The 20,105-nt window shown below is 36.0% G+C and overlaps 3 protein-coding genes across 6 annotated transcripts; 2 read left to right on the forward strand and 1 right to left on the reverse strand.

Annotated features, from left to right (window-relative positions):
• The first annotated feature begins 3,211 nt into the window (after window positions 1-3,211).
• Window positions 3,212-8,034, forward strand: LOC140823452 (protein ENHANCED DISEASE RESISTANCE 4-like). Of its 3 annotated transcripts, XM_073184810.1 has the most exons (6): window positions 3,212-3,500; window positions 3,743-5,918; window positions 6,272-6,332; window positions 6,434-6,657; window positions 6,752-6,839; window positions 7,909-8,034. In XM_073184810.1, the coding sequence occupies exons 1-5, from the start codon at window positions 3,386-3,388 to the stop codon at window positions 6,810-6,812; spliced, it is 2,637 nt and encodes an 878-aa protein (XP_073040911.1). In that variant the 5' UTR covers window positions 3,212-3,385; the 3' UTR covers window positions 6,813-6,839; window positions 7,909-8,034. The 3 variants fall into 3 exon arrangements, with proteins under 3 accessions (XP_073040911.1, XP_073040910.1, XP_073040912.1); XM_073184809.1 differs by lacking the exon at window positions 7,909-8,034 and having other exon boundaries at window positions 6,752-7,118; XM_073184811.1 differs by lacking the exon at window positions 7,909-8,034 and having other exon boundaries at window positions 3,213-3,500; window positions 3,746-5,918; window positions 6,752-7,118.
• Window positions 7,960-10,330, forward strand: LOC140823453 (uncharacterized). Its single transcript, XM_073184812.1, has 3 exons — window positions 7,960-8,808; window positions 9,349-9,910; window positions 9,995-10,330. The coding sequence occupies exons 1-3, from the start codon at window positions 8,042-8,044 to the stop codon at window positions 10,139-10,141; spliced, it is 1,476 nt and encodes a 491-aa protein (XP_073040913.1). The 5' UTR covers window positions 7,960-8,041; the 3' UTR covers window positions 10,142-10,330.
• A 1,872-nt stretch (window positions 10,331-12,202) lies between these two features.
• On the reverse strand, window positions 12,203-17,553 carry LOC140824761 (beta-amyrin synthase 2-like). 2 transcript variants are annotated; one of them, XM_073186314.1, is made up of 16 exons: window positions 17,126-17,553; window positions 16,712-16,897; window positions 16,542-16,631; window positions 16,262-16,459; window positions 16,069-16,153; window positions 15,721-15,887; window positions 15,330-15,632; window positions 14,985-15,227; window positions 14,733-14,888; window positions 14,587-14,633; window positions 14,348-14,491; window positions 13,770-13,947; window positions 13,588-13,668; window positions 13,431-13,514; window positions 13,138-13,314; window positions 12,203-12,277 (listed from the first exon to the last, which is right to left on the reverse strand). In XM_073186314.1, exons 1-15 carry the CDS (start codon window positions 17,339-17,341, stop codon window positions 13,171-13,173), a joined length of 2,322 nt encoding a protein of 773 aa, XP_073042415.1. In that variant the 5' UTR covers window positions 17,342-17,553; the 3' UTR covers window positions 12,203-12,277; window positions 13,138-13,170. The 2 variants fall into 2 exon arrangements, with proteins under 2 accessions (XP_073042415.1, XP_073042414.1); XM_073186313.1 differs by lacking the exon at window positions 12,203-12,277 and having other exon boundaries at window positions 13,007-13,314.
• Between the last annotated feature and the right edge of the window lie 2,552 nt (window positions 17,554-20,105).

Consider the following 20,105-nt stretch of genomic DNA (forward strand, 5'->3'; position numbering starts at 1 on the left):
CACAGTATTATATAAAAAAAGTCACTCACATCTCATTATAATAATGTGATATAATATACATAATTATTAAACATAATTAACATTATATACATCATATTATTACCATAAAATTTACATATACATACATTTATTTTTTAAGATTTTGTAACGGTAATAAACGAATAGTTTTTACCCTATAAATATGATTTTACAAATACATTCAATCACTCCAAACTTACTCTTCCTCTCTAAAAAATTTCTTCATCAAAATTTTCGAAGAAGAAAAAGATGATTCTTTCAAGATTATTTTGTATAATTATTTTTATTATTATACTCACTAATCTTGTATTTATCGGAGAATATCTATCTCGCCTTTTTCTTTATTTTTAAGAATTTTTATACTTATAATTTATCTGTTACTTTGTATTGTCATTTTAATAGATTTAGAACTTAACTAATAAAATGCATTGTTATTTTTATAGTACCACCATATCTAATTTGGCAAAGTTCGAATTTTTTGCGCTCGAAATTACAAAGAAAAAATTATATGTAATTGAATCTTAATGTAGAAATGCATCTTGAGTCATTGGGTCTAAATGAGACCATTAAAGAAAATGGTATCTCAGCATCACAAGAAAAAGCAAAAGCTATAATATTTTTGCGTCGATATCTTGATGAAAATTACAATGTGAATATCTCATTGAAAAAGATCTAATGGCTTTATGGAAAGGATTAAAGGAAATATTTGAACATATAAGTTAAGATTCCAAGATTTTAAGAAATTCAGTTATTACAACTCAGCGATATATCAAATAATCTCGAAATTAAAATTTTGTGGACATGAAGTTACATAATCGGAAATGCGTGAAAAAACATTTTCGACTTTTCGCGCATTAAATATAATTCTACAACAACAATATAGAATGTGTGGATTTGCGAGATATTCTGAACTTATCGCATGTCTTCTTGTGGCGGAAAAGAACAACGAGCTGTTAATGAGAAATCATCAGTCCCCACCCATTGGATCAACAACATTTCCAGAAGTAAATGATGTAAGTAAAAATGAATTTAAACCTGAAAACCAAAATCAAATTCAAAGACAAGGTTTGGTCGAGGTCGAAATCGAGGTCATGGTCGTAGACGTGGACGTGGAAGTGGTTACGGCAGAAATACATGATGATAAAAATGTTATGTTTGAACCACAAACTGATGAGAATCGTGAAATCTCTATAAATTATATTAATACTGGGAGAATATGAAAACGAAAAGATATAAAAGAAATTTATAAGATATTTTCTTGCAAAAAGTCTGGGTTAGACTCATCTCCAATAGTACCTTTCAACAGCAGTTGAACCTCAACTTTGACGAGTGGTTGCGAGAAAACCTGGACATGGGAAAACACAATAAAATGGCAATTGATTGGAACATGCTCTTTGCTATTACAATCTGGGGAATCTGGTACTGGCGAAATAAATTGGTGTTTGAAGACAAGAAAACTGATGCAAGCACCAAAGTGGAATGGGTCAAGAGCCAACTTTCAGAAATCAAAGGAGCATATTCTTCACAAAAGGTCATGCCAACCACCAATGCGAGATATACCAATTACATGGTAAGATGGACACCCCCACCCGTAGGGTGGAAATCACTCAACGTTGATGGAAGCTGTAACCAAAAAGCTCGAAAAGCTGGTGGAGGAGGTATTCTGATAGATGAATTTGGGGACTGGATTACGGGGTTCACACATAATATTGGCTGGTGTTCGGTGGAGGAGGCAGAGATTTGGGCGGTCCTTAAAGGGCTGGAACTAGCATGGAACTCGGGACATAAGAGGATTTTACTTGGAATCGACTCAGAAAAAGTTGTGAAATGGCTGAAAAGAGAAGAAATGCCTTGTTCGTCCATCCTTAACTTGATCTCTACCTGTATGAACATCTTGAATAGAGACTGGGAAGTAAGAATCAACCATATCTACAGAGAACAGAACAGAGCAGCTGATTATTTGGCCTTCGAAGCGCTAAAGTACAAAAGAGGACACAGAACTATTCGGACTCCTGCAGCAGGCATAGATCAAATCATTGAAGAAGACAAGAGGGGAATAGGCTATTTGAGAAGAATTAGAGTAAGCTAATCGTTTTTTGACGGGTGATCCCCCTCTCTTGTAACAAAAAAAAAGATAAGATATTTTCTTGCAATGTGTCATTTGACATCATAAATGACAATGAATATCACGAACTGCAATCTTTTGGTGAATGTAAAAATCGAAATAGATAAATGAAATAGAAAGATTCGTTAAATAAACGTAAATTTTTTGGACATATAGTCCTCACACCTGAAGGTGTAAAACTTATTGGGTATAAATTAATTTTTATTCGAAAGCGAAATGAGATAAATGAAATAGTAAGACATAAAGCTCGACTTGTTGCATTCACAGAAACAAACACTCGTAACAACTTCATCAAACCACCCAGAGATTATTGCACTACATGAAGTAAGTAGTGAATGTGTGTGGCTAAAATCAATAACACAACATATCCAAATCTCATACGGATTATCATTCGACAAGAAGCCAGTGACATTATATGAAGATAATGATACATGTGTTGCTCAAATGAAAGAAGGATACATAAAAAGCCACATAACTAAACATATTTCCCTTAAGTTTTTCGCATTTACCCAAGAGCTTGAGAAGAATAAAAATATTGATATTCGTTACATTCAATCAAGTAAAAGCTCATCAGAACTGTTCACAAAGGCACTTCCTATGACAATATTCAGAAATCATATATATAATATTGAGATGCGCAATCGACGAAACTTGTGAAGAATCGTTCGTGTTAACATGAGGAGGAGTTTACGTGACTGTGCTATTTTTCCTTTACTATGCTTTTATCCAAATGAGTTTTTCTTTAACGAGGCGATATAAAAATACGTGACGAAGATAACTATTGTATCATGATCATCATCACAAGAGAAATGTTGAAAATAAAAGTTGAAATTATTGAATGTTGAAAATAAAAGTTGAAAATATTGAAAATTAGTGTGTGATGATGTATGTAATGATATATTTATTTTTGGATAATTTTCAAAGAAATTTTATAAATAAGATTCACAATTTATGAAAAAAACACACAATTGAATCGACAAAATTTTAGAAAATATATAATTTAATATATTTTATGAGTTTAAGTTATTTTATTTTTTTCATAAATTTTTACTTTAACCAACCGCATCTATTACTCCTTTTCAATCGTCACCTGCGCGTCTACTGTGTGGAAAAACACGGAGTTTTTTTAAACGAAACTTCACCTAAAAAATTTCTATTTTTCCCCATTTATTTCAATGCCAAGAAATGCACGAATAGTATGCTTGTGGGCATGTTGAAGATTAGTTGAAATTTGTAAAAAGAATGTCAGAAACAGCGGAGGTTCGTTTAGTTCGGTGTCCGAAGTGTGAGAATTTGCTTCCAGAGGTCACTGGTTACTCTGTTTACCGGTGCGGTGGTTGTGGGGCTGTTCTGAGAGGTAACTTTTTGATAGATATTAAGCAGAAGACTTGTGCTTCGTGAAATATTTTGCGATTTAGATTCTTTCATGGTGTTTTTGGTCCTATGGAAAGTGAGAAATTTTATATTTTCGATTTGGTTTTGTTTTTTATCTGGGAGATATTGGGAATGATGGGATTTGAATGATGTTAATCTTTTCTTGATGTTTTGTTCTTTGTGTTTTTTGTTTTTGCTTTGTGGGTTATGTGGTTGACTTTTCAGCAGGGGACAAAGGTGTTGACTTGGACTCGTTCTCAGAAAGGTCTGATGAGGAAAAGGTTGCAATGATTAAAGAGAAGTATCTTGAAAAATTTGAGGAAAAGAATACCATGTCTGAGAGGAGAATGGTGGGCCAGGGTGACGGGATGTCGAGCATTATTTCATCTAGCCGAGCTGCGAGGAGGGCTTTGCAGGATTCAGCTGAAAATTACGGTGATAGTTTGATGGATGGGGAGAGTATGTGGGACCATGGCGGTGGAACGATCCAAGGTAGAGATTTGGATGAGTTGGGACGAGCGAGTGTTGCTCGAGATTTTGAGGATTTGACTTTATATAAAGATGATGAGAATAGGATGCAAAGATTAGATCGTGTTTCGGAGGAGCATGGCTCATTTAATCTCTTGTCTATGCCAAGTTATGATTATGAGTTCAAGGTGAAGAATAGGATTGGTGTGGATGGATTTAACAAAGATGGTTGCGATGGAGAAGATCAGCCTAAAATTTTGAGGGGGTTGGATGGGAGGAATGAACGACTGAGTCGATATGGTTATTTGAATGATAGGGGTAAAGGAAAAACTTTTCTCGATAGGCCGACTGCTTATGAAGATTCCCGTTCTAGTTCTGAGTATTGGTATCCCAATAAATCATCGGGAGTGAATAGCTCATCAGGGCAATACCCATATCTTGGTACACGTTTTGATAGGCCTTCTTATCAGAATCAATACTCTGAGCCTTCTTTGATGCACAGACTAGAAATGGGTGGTGATGGCTTTAATCCTTCACGATACGCATTGAATCATGTCCTAGAACATGAGGGTCCATTGAGATCTCAGATGCTAAGAAGGGGTCCCTTTCGAGCACCTCCTCCTTATCAACAACCTTTGTCTCATCCATATAGTTCTGGATCATACCAGGGTGATGGCATGGTTTATTTGGACCCATTCGAGCAATATAATCCTAGTGACAACCATCGCCATCATCATCCATCTTGCTCTTGTTTCCATTGTTTCAATACGAGACAAGTTCCTCACCCTGTGGCCTTCAGTGATAAGTTCTCCGATGTCTCAGTTGATACAATGTTTAATTATCACAAAAATCCCGGCTCATTCAGTCCACTAGATTATAATTTCCAAGCTATAAATCATCATCCTTTGAGATCTCATAATCCTGTCTCACACACGAGATGGCCCAGTGATGTGAATTCTGAAGTGAATGGTTTTGTCCGCGGGCATCCTGCAAGGGTGGATTCAGCTTCTGCTGTACTACATGGTCGCCCTATAGGCGGTGGTGCTCCATTCTTTGTATGCTTCAATTGTTTTGAATTGTTGCTATTGCCGAAGAATGTTGCAACTAACAATGACCACTGGAAGAAAATTAAATGTGGGGCGTGCTCTATGGTGATTGTTTTCGGATTTTCCAACAATAAACTAGTGCTTTGTGATGATGTAGAAGTGACAACAGATAGTCCTGTTAAGCTTGATGACAACAGTAATCTGTCACCAATACGTGGGGAATTATACATGCATGGGCATCTAAATCAAGTTAAGACCACTTTCTTATCTGATGATTATGATAATACTGGTTATAATTTTGAGTCTATGGATGGAGAACCAGAACAACCTTCACCTGGCCGAGGAAGAGGCAGCGATCCTTCTGAGTCTAAGCACCAAAATTCCAGATCTAAGCATACTATTGAGGTGGAGACAGTTACCGAAAGTGTGAATGTGCTGAGAGAAGACTCTAAATTGGCTTGTGAGGAGACAAAGAATAAAGAGCCTCCACCTGTGGGGTCATCGCTTCAAGAATACTTTGAATACTCAAATAAGTTTCATGTGAAGAACCATCAGGGTTCCCACGAAAAATATTTGCCAAGCAAGACTAGCAGGCAACAATCTTCTGTCAATGACTCATCAGCAGCAACTGAGACAGACGTATCGTCCAATGAGTTCTCAAATACTGGCACATCATTTGATTCCGGTGAGGCAAGCAGAAAAGGCAGAAGAGCATCTGAGTCATTTTTTGCTGGAATCGTAAAAAAGAGCTTTAAGGAATTTAGTAGATCAAACCAAAATGCTGAGAAAGAAAAAGCTGACGTGACCATTAATGGGCATCGCATGCCTAATGAAATGATTAAGAAGGCCGAAGAAGTTGCCGGACCCATCCACCCTGGGCAATACTGGTATTCACCCACCTAAACTTAACATGTGATTTTCTTCTGAATCACTTTCTGTTAAGATGGTCGATGTATAGTAGAATTTGGATAGTAGAAGTATAGTAAAAAAATAATACAAAACGACACATAGTTCACGCAGTTCGGCCATGGAGCTAGTCCACTACACAATCCCCATGAGACCAAAAAATCTAATAATCTGTCGCATAGTTTATGTTACAATCAACACCTATTGATATATGTGAAAAATATATTGGCACATATAACAAGTTATATCTAGTTCTTAAAATATCGAATCTGATTTTAAGATAAATATATATTTTTGCATTTGATCAAAATCTCGTATATTATTTCTTGACCAGGTATGACTATCGAGCTGGATTCTGGGGCTTGATGGGAGGACCTTGTCTAGGAATAATTCCTGTAAGAATTTTTTTCATCTTCGTTGATGAAACAGTCTCAAATTTGGTGAATGTATGATTCTTCCGTACGTTTCTCAACAAATTAGCTCTCTTTTCTTGCAGCCGGGCATCGAGGAATTCAACCATCCCATGCCAAAAAAGTGTGCTGGTGGAAACACAGGCATATATGTGAATGGTAGAGAACTTGAACAGAAAGATTTGAATTTGCTGAAACGTAGAGGGATGCCAACCGATAGAAATCGATCATATGCCATTGAAATATCCGGCAGAATCATAGACAGAGACACTGGTGAGGAGCTAAAGAGCCTGGGAAAACTTGCTCCAACGTATGTCCCTATTCTGGTGTATACCTCTTGTTTCTTTTGCTCCTGAATCATATTTATGAAAATGTTTCCATTACTGACTCGAAATTATGAACAGCATGGAGAGGCTACAGCGTGGTTATGGCATGCGAGTTCCAAAAGGAGCTCCACCATCATAGCTTCTGAGGATTTGAGGGCTTTCACTGGTATTTCTGTTGCACAATTATTCTTCTTCACTGGAGAATATGAAAGAAATTTACCCGATGCATCGTTTTATTGTTCCTATTTTTTCATATAATAACACATAAAGTTGTGAATACGTTTTTGCCTATGACAATTATCTTGATCTTTTTTGAGCTAGGAATACTACAGATAACATACAAGAAAATAAGATACAGTTTTGGATTTGTTTTGGGTTTTTATAAAGTTTGTCTGGAATGTAAAGACAAGATGCAACTCTGTAAATTTGAGATTATTTGTAGTTTTGTCATTTCTCTGTTTGTTCGAAGCTGCATTTGTTGATGATAATAGAACGGGTGGCACTTCAGAGACACGATCCAAGTTGATCTGCGGATGTTTGATGATCTTGGATAAACTGAGACGTTGCCAGTTAGAACTAAAATTACAAATAATAGCAACACTTCTTTCAAAAAGTAATACAAGCGCAAAGGCGTGATGATACCCCTAGAAATGAGTCGTCCACATCATTGTATATTCACAACCAGGACAGTTGGGTCGAGAATACAGAATCAGAACACCCAAAGGTCACTTTTGGTCGGCAGCTAAAGGAAGATCCTTCAGCTCCTCGAATGCCATACTGCTGATCTCCCTGTCTAGGATATCCTAGATTATCGCCTAGAGTGCAACCTCGTCCGGAAGGGACTCTCAGACAGACAAGATAAACAAAGAAATTGTGATCGAAGTTCAAAGTCTTTGTTTTTTACTATCATTCTTAGTATCAAACATATTATTATTAATTTCTGTCTCAAATTTTTCCAATTATCCCACTTTCTATCTTTTGTAGTATTTCTTCTTATTTTTTATTAATATATTCTGATTAACTTTGTCACGAAAAAATGTACAATTATTTTTTGAATGTGTTAAATAAAAAAAATGAAAAATATATTTATAAATAATTTTTTGACAAAACAAACAAATTTGTATATTTGAGAGAGCGAAAAATTATGGACTTGACATATATGGGCCCAATTATATCTTGAAATATTTTTAGAATTTGGATTTTGGAAGTCTCCCCTGATAACCCAATACATGCAGGCCCGACCCGTGCATCCACTGAAGAAATCGGGTCAATAAATGTGCTGATTCTTCTGTTTCCACATTCCTTTTCTGGCGAAGGGAAGCGCGAGCAAATCGTTTTAAGAGCCAATCGATCTATCAAAACCACGCGATGGAGATGATTGGATCTGAAATCCACCAGCTGTTCGTGAAATTTCTCGATGGCAAGCACAAAATCTTGAATTTCGACACCCCTTCAATATCTGTTTCCATCCTCAAAAGCCGTATCGAAGCTCTAACTTCTGTCCCCTCCCACCTCCAACTCCTCCGATTTAGCAACTCCCGCATCCTCCCTGATAGCCAAACTTTGAAATTCGCTGAATCCCGTGAAACTACTGAAATCCCTGAAACCCTAGAGTTGAATACCGATGGTTCACCCCGAAATCAGTTGTTTTGTAGTGGATCGGCCGGCTTTCAATCTTCGTCGGATCGAGAGGTGAGGAAGTTTCCAGTGGTGGTTCATCTGTCGCTCAGGCTCAGAGGTGGGAAAGGAGGGTTTGGGTCTTTGCTAAGAGGTGCAGCGACGAAGGCTGGGCAGAAGAAAACGAATAATTTTGATGCTTGCAGGGATATGAGTGGGCGAAGGCTCAGGCATGTTAACGCGGAGAAGAAGTTGGAGGAATGGAGGGCCGCAGCAGATGAAAGGAAGTTGGAAAGGATGGCCGAGGAGTATATCAAAAAGAAGACCAAGGAAGTTTCTAAGAGCGCGAAGACCAAGGCGGGTGATAGTGCTGAGAAGTATGTGGCAAAGTATAGGGAGGAATCATCTAGGTGCATAGAGGTGGTGGAGAGGTCGGTCAGGGAGTCCATGGTGAATGGGTTGAAGAGGAAGGGTGGTAAAAAGGAGACTGAGAATCATGCCAAGCGGTTGAAGATATGGTATGAAATTTTCACTGTTTATTTTACTTTTCTTTATATGTTATTGTATGTTGCTGGACATTAAAATATGTTACTTGAAAAATGAGGAGGTCGATTTGGAGACTTGACTAGAAATGAAGGAGGATGATTTTGAAAGAAAATTTATTATATTAACGAAGTTAAGGTTAGGAGTCGATGCCTCGACATAACTGTATAATCGGGGTGCTGGCTGAAATTACTGAAAATCATGCGACAATTAATTCATAAAAATGTACAAGTGATTCGTTGGAACCATTGTAAATCTTCGATTCATCTTTTGAAATTTTGGCCCTGTAGTATATTGTATACGAGCATTGAACATGGATACAAAGATTCATGCTTCTGCACATGAGTGCTTATCTGATTTGAGCGCAATTAGATCTTTCTGTAGAAAATTATCATACAATTTAATCTTGAAATTCTGAATTTCGAAGCTTCTTTTTTACATGATTTGATGAAATATTAGTATATTACTGAGATGTTCATTAGTGTTTACACTAAATTCATGTTACCTTTTGTCAGGTTGGGGAAGAGGAAAATGGAAGACAGTGATAGTGAAGACATGGATGAGGAAGACATTGATGGAGACAAAAGGGTGGAAGACGCGAAATCCGTTACTGATAATGGAAATATTTCAGATTCAAGCAAAGAAGCTGAGGAAACTCCATGTTCAGTTACTTGCGAGAATGTTGTGTCTGGCTCTCTTGATGAAGGCTCCCCTGGCTACCAGGAAGAGGGTGTTTCTGCTAAAGAGTCTCCAAAATCTGATAATAGTATTGATGGGTGTGTTGATGATGGTAAAGGTATAAGTAGGAGTAAACCTGCTGTTGAGAGCCTGGAGGAAATTATGAATCATGCCAACATGGAGGTGCCTCACAAATTTGACTCGAGCAAATTGAAAGAAATGGTCGGCCAGCTCCCTGGTGTCTCTATTCCAGAGGAAATAGTTACATCCACGGCAGAAGTGAGCAGCATTACCAGTTCGGAGCCACTCGAGGAAGTATCAGTGTCTTTGAGTGCAGAAGCTCAAGATTTGGACAGGCCCCTGAACTTTGATGAATATAATTCAGCAGCAGAATTAGAGGTATGCCGTTGATGGATTTAATATCTTTAATGCATATCCATACGTTTATTTTCTTTGAATGTTAACCATGGTCGATTTTTTTAGGTTCTTGGCATGGAAAGATTAAAAGCAGAACTTCAAACTCGGGGATTGAAATGTGGGGGCACTTTGCAAGAACGGGCAGCTAGGCTCTTCCTGCTCAAAACCACGCCACTAGAGATGCTTCCAAAGAAAGTATTAGCCAAGAAATGAGATTGTTGTGAAGCTTTTTTTCAAATACGTTTGAACTAATATGTGATCATGTCTTTCCAGCCGCGTCATTCTCGACAAACTGCTGTAGCTTTTTAAATGCACTGATACGGACTTCAACTGTACATGAATGTTCTGTTGGCAAAACTGAATGGCTGCCATACATGATAAATTTTAGAGTTTTTCTGGTTGTTCCATGGTTTCTTCCCTTTGCTTTTTCCTTCATTCATCATTTATTAACAGAAGCCAAAGGTAAAGGTGCAGGCTTGACAGGTTATATTACATGTATTCTATGGGCTGCAGGGCTAGACTTATAAAATGTGAGAATATATAGCTGGTGCAACTTGAATTTGCCAGTGTTTTTCTTGAAATGAGCTCCCTTATATATCAAAGATTGTGCAAAAAATTTGTTATATTCCAGTTAAATATTGCATCAATTACCATAATTATTATTGATGAGAATTGATACAACGATGGTAATTTTAGATTGCATTTCTTCTATTAATGAGTAAAGGGGCAAAGATTCTTTCAAAAGCTAAAAATCTTTCAAAAATTGTGCTGATCTCAAAACCCTTCTTCTAATGAGTAGGTCTCTTGTGAGACGATCTCACGAATTTTTATCTATGAGACAGGTCAATTTTACCGATATTCACAATAAAAAGTAATATTCTTAGCATAAAAATAATATTTTTTCATAAATGACTCAAATAAGAGATCTGTCTCACAAAATACGACACATGACCGTCTCACACAAGTTTAGTCTCTTCTAATATTCCACATCGAAGCTTTCCCTTCCATATTATTTCATTATTATTTAGTACGAGATGCACGTAAATATGAATTGTACATAATTAAAATTAAAAATTTAATATATGGAATCAAATACGTAGTTAAATAAAATAATATGGACAGTAGATGTCAAACAAACTCAATCGTCATAGTTATAATTATCAATTTTTGTTAAAAAAAATTATAATTCTCATAGTCTATGATCTATACATATATATTTGATGAAAATTAACTTAAATTAAAATAAGTGGTTATTAAATCCCAACTTATTGTTTATACTTTGGTCGTTATATTAGAACTAGTGGAAATCTTAGATTTCTTGTATATTATTTAACATGCTACATGTTCATGTACAATTCCAATAAATTGATATCAATAATTGTTATTCAAATAAACTCATACAATAATTGTGACATACAATTTTATACGATAAATATTGTATACAATTGTTTAACTACTTACAAAAGTATTATAGTAAATATATGTAGTATAACCCCATGAAGACAACCTTATATAAACACAACATTTCTCATCTCATAATTATTAATTGTTTATAATATAGTATAATTTTCTAAAATTATACAAGAACAATTTATAACTAATTTTCCCCTTTCATTTATGAAAGAAACAAATATACAAAAAGCTGTCTGATGCATCTAAATCAATCATAATAAAAGATAATTGTCAAAGTACAATAATTATGTATTGAGTAGAGCGTTCGAACCATAACATTTGAACTATTACGTTGTTTCAAAGATTTGAGATGTATCATTATCACCGATTATAACTTTTGCCCAAGTGCTGAATTACCCTTGGAAAGGGCGCATTTAGTCATAACAATTGATATCAGAGCTAATGTCACGAGTCTGATTTTCATTGATTGCAAGAAGTGTAATTATTTGGCAGTAGATTGTTGATGTGCAATAATTCTCCCTGCTAGATAGGAATCATGACGTTTTGGATATTATGCATTTTAAAAGATTTGAGTTGCACAATTACCACCAACTATACTTTTGTTAAAAGATCAAACGTTCGGTCTTACAATTAGTATTTGAGTCAATCACATGATTTCGATTCCCATTGATTGTAAGGAATACAATTGTTGGAAGAGCGAATGTTGGGGTATAATAATCGTCCATGTTGGATAGAACGATCAAACCATGACGCTTGACTATTATGCTGTTTAAAAAATATGAATAGCACTATTACCATTAGCTATAGATTTTTGGCAAAACAGCAAACGGTCGATTCTATAATTGATCAAAGCCATGACCATGAGTTCGATTCTCATTGATTGCAAAAAGTACAATTATTGATAGAGAAATTGTTGAGATGCAATAATTGTCCATGCTGTATGGAACGATAAAACCATGACACTTTGGATGTTATGCAGTTTAAACTATTTGAGTTACACTATTACCACATACTATAACTTTTTGTAAAAAAGACAGACGAAAGGACTTCTATTAGAACCTCCCTACAGTAATAGCAGAAATAAAATACATCTTTAGTTCATATATAACTAGTCAATATCTAATATCACATATACACATCTTTCTTCCATAACGTAAACCATTAAATTCAATCAGATTCGAGACCCTATTGATTTGTTTTAAAAATCCCATTTTTGTTTTGTAAATTTTTTTTCTTCCTTCCGTTTTCGTTATCACCATTCCAACATAATATAATCTAATCTAAATGGACAAATTAAATTGAAATTGATTAAGGCCAATTATTAGATATAAATATCATTATTTGATTTTTTTTTCCTATTACTTTTCTCTCGTACAATAATCCAAAAAAGTGAAGCGAAAATAATTTATTTACCAAACGTTGTACCTTAATAATTTTCAAGTCAAAATTTTAAAAAGACAAGTTTTTTGGCAACAAAAAAAATGTTTTGACCTAATTTTTTACACCCAATTTCCATCAAATGTCCATGCAATTAATCTAAAAAATATTTTTTTATATGAAGAAGCAACACCTCGACTGACGGACTATAGATGCACTAGAAAGGGCAAAGTCAATCAATTCGACGCACTAGATGTTTGTCTTATCAGCAAGCACAAGTGAATAACCAAGAATCTTCGCTACTGGCGAGAACTAATCGGACCCGAACCATCACAATTTAGCTTACACAAACAATCTAGGATGTCAAGAGACACAAATGGTATATGTATAATTACCTTGAGTACAGCAATACATTCCACAATGATCAATGAAAAACCAAAAATAGTATTTGCTCAACAAGGGTTGTTTATACGTGTAGGCGATACAGATGGTAATGGAACCCGCTTGCGATATTCTGCAAGAGCCCATAATGGGTATATGTTCCTGTATGCTGCATAATGCAACATGCAGTTTTTCATGAAAACTCCGGTAATTTCCTGCCAATTATGCATCAACAATCAACGTATAGTACATGATCATCGTTTCTAACAGCAATACTTGATTTTCCAATCTGCTATTTGAAGAAAGAAAGATAGAAAATGCAAAGTTAGACCTGTTGGGGAAAATCTCCACTTTCTAATTGGGAGTTTGTTAAAAGCTTCGCGGCCCTATGAAGTGGTGTGGGGTCTCTCTCCCCCTGTCATGTATATCAATATAGATCTTTGGTTATGACTGTTAAATTAAAACATTGTTTAAATGAGGTTAATTACCTGGCCAGAGTGGATCAGACTCATCATAGCCCAGGCTGTCTGTACCAAATTTGAGCAATTCACTTCGAGTGGCACATATTCCTATTAGTTGATGAGTCAAGTTTAATTAGGAACAATGATGGCTCATACCTACCATTTAACAGATTATCTTTGTGATATTAAAATGTCTACCATCTTGTTACCTTTCTTGGGCAGGAAAGGTAGCTTTCTCCCCAGCCACCATCATCCCTCTGTGAGTTTAGAAGAAAATCAACTGCTTTTCGAATGGTAAGGCAATTCTCATATGTTTTACCAGCTTCTGCAAGTCCTCCAAGCGCAAACCAAGTACCATATGTAAAACAAACACCCCAGTTCCCATACCTAGATGCAAGAGCATTGTCACATTACATGTACTGTTACAGATCCAGGAGAGAGGCCCGGTATTGATGCCCAAAGTACATAGATGAAGAGTGAGTTACCAGCACGTGTGGAAGAGAATGAAGGAAATAAAATGAGGCTGAGAGATGATTCTTTTGTATGGTATTCAGAAATTGAGTTACATCTGTGTGGTAACTTGGCCAGGGGGCAAGGATTAGAGTGAGGTCTCTCCTTGTTGAATACAGAAGTGTTATTTACATATGTTTGTATTCCTTTTTTCAATATTAAATCAGTACAAATAAATTTTCTCTGCCTAATTTTTTGTGAAGAGAAAGTTAAGGTGGTCGTTACCATATACATATATTTAAAATAGTCCTTATTGTTGACACGATCAGATATTTACCATGGACCACTTGGATGCTGAATATTTTCAAGGTATCCAACAGCCTTTGTAATAAAGTTTTCTATCTCTTTCTTTCGGTGCTCCGGATACAGCTTCTTAAACAAAACAAGAGCTTGGATTGCTGATCCCGTGCACTCCACGTACCTGTTTTATGCATCAAGGTTTGAATTAAGATCGTTCACTTTGTAGTAAACTTGAGTCATTAGATACCAAACCCGTGAGGCGAATAATAATCTTACTCATGTTCGATGACAATGTCAGCAAAAAATTCTGTAGGGTTGAGCAACTGGGAAGAAAAAGAGAATTGTTAAATTCATTGTTTTATAACTAGATCTTTAATCAGCTCCGATCAATGAAGAAACAAGGATATTGAGAAAGAAACTACCTCCAACCAGTCTGAGGCACCTGCAGGCTCCCATGCAGCTAAACCACCGTTTTTACTCTGCAAAGACAGCAATATGTTGACAGCATTGTACAGTCCCGCAGGTTCCATTTTCTCTCCAACAATTTCAGGAGGCAACATTGACAAGAGAAGGCAACACTAGAGACCAAAAAGCTTTGTAAGAACTCAACCTGAAGTAATTTTAAATATTCTTTCTGACAATAATGAGCCTTGACCATAAATATGGATAGATACCTTCAATCCTTCTGCAGTGCAATCAGATACCTGCCATCCATGATCTTGATCAGAAAACGTCCACGATCCTTTAGAAATATGTCGATACATGCTTCTAAAATCACCAGAAGGATTGTCTTTGACCTGAGACATTTTTATAAAGTCATGCCCTTTCTTTAGAGTCACTCTTATTTCATCAGTGAGATTACTAGCCAGTAATGCTTGTATTGCAAAACCAGTATCCCACTCTTGGCTGCCAAAACTCTGCATCATAATTGTATACAGATAATAGATTTGTGATAAAAAAAAAATGATAAAGAACAATGAAAATGTGTCATTGATGTAATCCCAATCGCATGCACACACCTGCATTTTCATGCCATCTTCAGCTACCCATAAATAGTCAGGAACTCTAGCGAGATGTTTCTTGAAATAGTCCCCATCCGGATCCTCAGCCCAACAAGCAAGCATACAGAGCACCTTCTCGACACACCCAATCGTTATATATCTGCTATTTTCATCTTCATAGTGTATGTGCTCCATTGTAACTTTGAGAGCCTTCTCTCTCAACTTTTTGAAAGGCCGACAACTCAATAGAGGCTCTGTTAACACGTAACAACTGTCCCAGATCAAATCTTGTATGAAAGGGTGAGGATAATAGAGGTCCTCCTGCATTATCGCGTGATCAATTTGATTCAACAATCTCTTTAAACACACACAGTATATGGTACGCGCTCAACTAAATTCTCGGAATTACCTTCGCACACCGATGTCTAATAGCTCTCCAATTAATTTCATCATAAGGTTGATCATATAGCTCTTCTCTAAGTTGCAAAATGAGAGGAGTAATTGGACCTACAAATCTCTTGCCATATAAATAGGACATGGGCATGTAAACCATTCGACAGTAGCACCACATTTTTGCTGCATTCGAGTAAAGAAAATGATTATCAGATATTCACATCCAAGAAAATATTCCTATTCCACCAAAATCAATAGCTATTTAGCTTTTTTCCCCAGCACTTGTGATCCCAACATAGTCTCCCAGCATCATAAATACGTTATATTCAACTAGAATACGATGTAATGCCAGTGGACTAATTACCTGGATGCAGAGGTAGAAAAGAGGGGAGAAGCCAAAACTCAGGGGGCATCGGGTTGCTTCCTGACCAGTCAAACACTCCAAGTATCTGAATCAAGATTAATATCAACTAGATTTCAGTATCATATTAGCTTTCCTTAAAACATCGACCTAACTGCAACTCGTGTTCTATATTTGTTTCTATCCAAGTATATACCGAAAGCCATGTTTTTCCCCATGAAGGTATAGCGGTGACAGTGCCATGCTCAAGTATCCATTTCCTGGCTCTAGCACACGCATTGTCTTCTCCTCCATCAGCTTCTTCTCCTAATATGCGCATACAAATGTAGTTAAGTGCTGTGCAGAACATTGTGCTATGGCCTTCAATGTGCAAACCCCACCCACCATCTTCATTCTGCCATTATTACATCACACACGACAAGGAATTCAAAAAACATTACCAGATCATCAATGTATTCAGTAAACAGATATTGCACCTGGTGGCAATACATGTAGCGAAGTATTTCTTTACGGTATTCAGCAGGAAAAACTGCGTTGAGATGGCCAGTGATGTACATAACCATGACCTGCAGAAATACACATATCATTTCTCATCAATCAAATCTTTGGGAAATTCTTGATGAAGGAGTGAGTATTAAGTACCGACCAGAGGTGGAAGAAAGAACAATGGGCCAGCATTCTCCGCCGGCCAGTGGCCATCGCTAGCTTGCAGCGCTGCAAAGAAGGTGACTGCTCGATGCAGTGTAGTGGTAACGGCTTCGTAGGTGATTTCTTCTCCATCGCCCACCTTCACTTGGGGAATTACCTGTTTGAAATTCTTCTCGTGCAAGAACTGAAACAGACATCAATTCCCAAACTCAATCTTGCATTGCATGGAACCTGGCTTTTTCGATTAATATTTCGAACCAAATTATTATTAGCATATATAAGCTAGAGTTGACATATTATATATCGATCGGAACCAAGAAACAATCCTTGCTTCCCCAAAAATCTTTGCAAAATTTATTTCTATATTAATTATATCATACGAGAATAATTTACTTCTGGTTTTTTTAAATACCTGATTCCGCCACAAGAGATCGCTGCTGGGCTTGACCTTGTGGCGGTTGTCCCAAAAGTGTCGCCGGATTTCATTGACCTCCGCCCGCTGAGCCGGTGTCCCGTAACGAGGATCGAATTCCCATGTCTGCCGCCCCACATAATCGTTGGTGCTGTACAAATAAGGGCTGCATGTGCGATCACTGTCGTCTCCTCTCCCAATCTTCAGCCTCCACATGATGATGATATCTTTAACAGATTGTAAGATATATATAGTTCGAGCAAATTATCTCTGAACAATTCATCAAGTACTCACTGTACGTATATCTCAGTTCCAGTGGCTAAATTTTGAAGTAGAGTTGACAGACAGAGCTGAGCGAACCAAGTGCATGTACAGACACGTATATACACACGTATGAGCACAATTTTTACGTGTAATGAAGGGAGAAAATTACATCTGAATGAGGAAATCTTGAAAATATAAGAGTTATATATTATAAATATTATGGGAATGCATAACTTTTTTGTAGACATGCGGCAAGATAAGGAAGATGCACCAGTATACACACACACATACCGTATTTAGTTGTCGGTTTGATCATATACGACTTGTCACATGGCTAACCGAATTCCGGAGAGGTCATCATTTGGTTGGAAAATTGTCAAAATAGTAAATAGATTTTTGGTATGAATCGAGTGGATTTTGATCCTATTTCACCATAATGTGATGCATATCAGTATTTTTTTGGGGTTTTAGTTATCTGACATCGACTGAATATGAGCTAGCTTTTTCTGGGCGAAGTTAGATGTCATAATATTAATATGATATAATATTACTATTGGAGCACCCACTAATGTCTTATAAATTACTTCAGTTTATTTAATTTTGAATGTGAGGAGACATACATTAATTTTAATGTTCTTGATAGTTGTATATATAGATTTGGACAATCCTATCATTGGAGGTTAAGCACAAGACCATGATCTTAACATCGTGAACGCTATCATGTACATTCCGACAAAATATTATTAAAAATCAGAACTAACTTAAGTCATCAAGACCCGATTTTGACGGTTTATATAACTAAAACTCAAAATATAACTAAAAAACGGAACTTACACAAGTCAAATTATCAATACCCAATTTTGACGGTTTATAAAACTAATAAAATGAAAATAGACGAATTTAGACGACAAATTTAACTATTTCCTGTAATTTGAAGCTGACTTGTTGGTGGGATCGGAGTAGTATGACACAACAAACAGACAATGGAAAAAATGTTTTGAACAAACGTTGAATATATATATAAGATCATAACTGCTGGTTTAATTAAGTTTTTAGGTACTCGCAATGCTTAGATGTTAGGTGCAAACCACAATTCGTATCTTCATTCGATCAAAATAAGATTTCAACTATTGTTATTTAAAAGATTTTAATGTTTAGGTAATTAGACATCGTACTGGATCAGATCAGGACACGATCAAACCGATTCTTGAATATCGATTGTTCGAATCAAACCAATCCGATAGCATACATGATTGGAACGATTCTGAATTTACTAGATTGCGTGTATAACTAAATCCAAAATGAACGACTGAACTGAACCAGATTTTAATCGAATTGGAATATATTATTTGATAGTATATATCTTGTGAGACGTCTCACGAATTTTACTCTTAACATAAAAAATAATATTTTTTCACGGACAACCCAAATAAGATATATGTCTCACAAAATACGGCCCGTGAGACCGTCTCACACAAGTTTTTGCCATTATTTGAAACCAAATTAGAATCAAATTATTTTTTAGCAATGTATATTATTATTTGCACTCTACTGTGCAAATAAATTTGAACATTGAGTAAAATGTGCATAATACAAACTGTTTATTAGTCTAGATTTATTTATTAAATTTAAAACTGCATTATTAAACAAGAAAGTATTCAAAATCATTTGAAGCCATGAATTGTACTGAATATCAAATAATTTAATATGATTAAGCATCCAAGATTTTAATTAGTAAAAATAATTAATAAGCTAATTGACTCTCACAAAACTCACAGTATATTATGTGGGTTGCATGCTCACCTCGGGGATTGGAGATGGAGAAATTAGGAGCTACGTATTTTAAATAATTTTTGGTTTTTTTTCCTAATTAATCTAAAGTTTCTTCGTATATGAATGATGTATACGGAGCATGACGAACAGTTAAAATTCAATATTTAGAAAACAATATTTCGACTTACACAATAATTTGCAAACTAAATGATAACGTTTAATCGTATTTTGATAAGACAAAATTTGTGTGAGATGGTCTCACGAATCGTACTTTGTGATACAGACCTCTTATTTTGGTCATCCATAAAAAATATTACTTTTTATACTAAGAGTATCACTTTTATTGTAAATATCGGTAAGGTTGACCCGTCCCACAGATAAAAATTCTTAAGATCATCTTACAATAGACATATTCTTTGATAATATCCTTCGGTTCAAACTTCTTGTTGTAATTAGATTCGACAATGTTTACAGAGTTAGCTCGGAAAAAAAAGCTTTAAACCCATCCAGAAAACCCAAGAATCGCGCTATTTCGATTTTGCTACTCGAATGATATGATATTGTTATACATCTACTCGACATTCGTATGGATTTCCCCAGTCTCCTCGAGTAGTTCTAAACTTGCCCAGATTTGATAAATCACATGATCTTCCAAAAGTGGGTTCTAAAGTTTTCCGCCCAGCTGCCACAAGCAAAGCTTTAATATGCTAGCTCTGTTACACTAGCATGGCAGATCCTCGTCGAACTCAAAACCATGGCGTTTCCAGTTATATCTCGCCCTCAACTGGGAAAGCCATGTCCTTGCTTCTCAGAGGGTATGATATCGAGTCGCTACACACAATTAGAAGAAACTTTACCTATAATTCACAAAATATATACCACGGTCTTTTTTTTTTTCTTTTAGGTGACTGCTGACTTCTTAATTTCTTTATGACGAACATGC

The sequence above is a fragment of the Primulina eburnea genome, chromosome 2 (assembly GCF_022965805.1).
Source record: "Primulina eburnea isolate SZY01 chromosome 2, ASM2296580v1, whole genome shotgun sequence".
Taxonomy (NCBI): domain Eukaryota; kingdom Viridiplantae; phylum Streptophyta; class Magnoliopsida; order Lamiales; family Gesneriaceae; genus Primulina; species Primulina eburnea.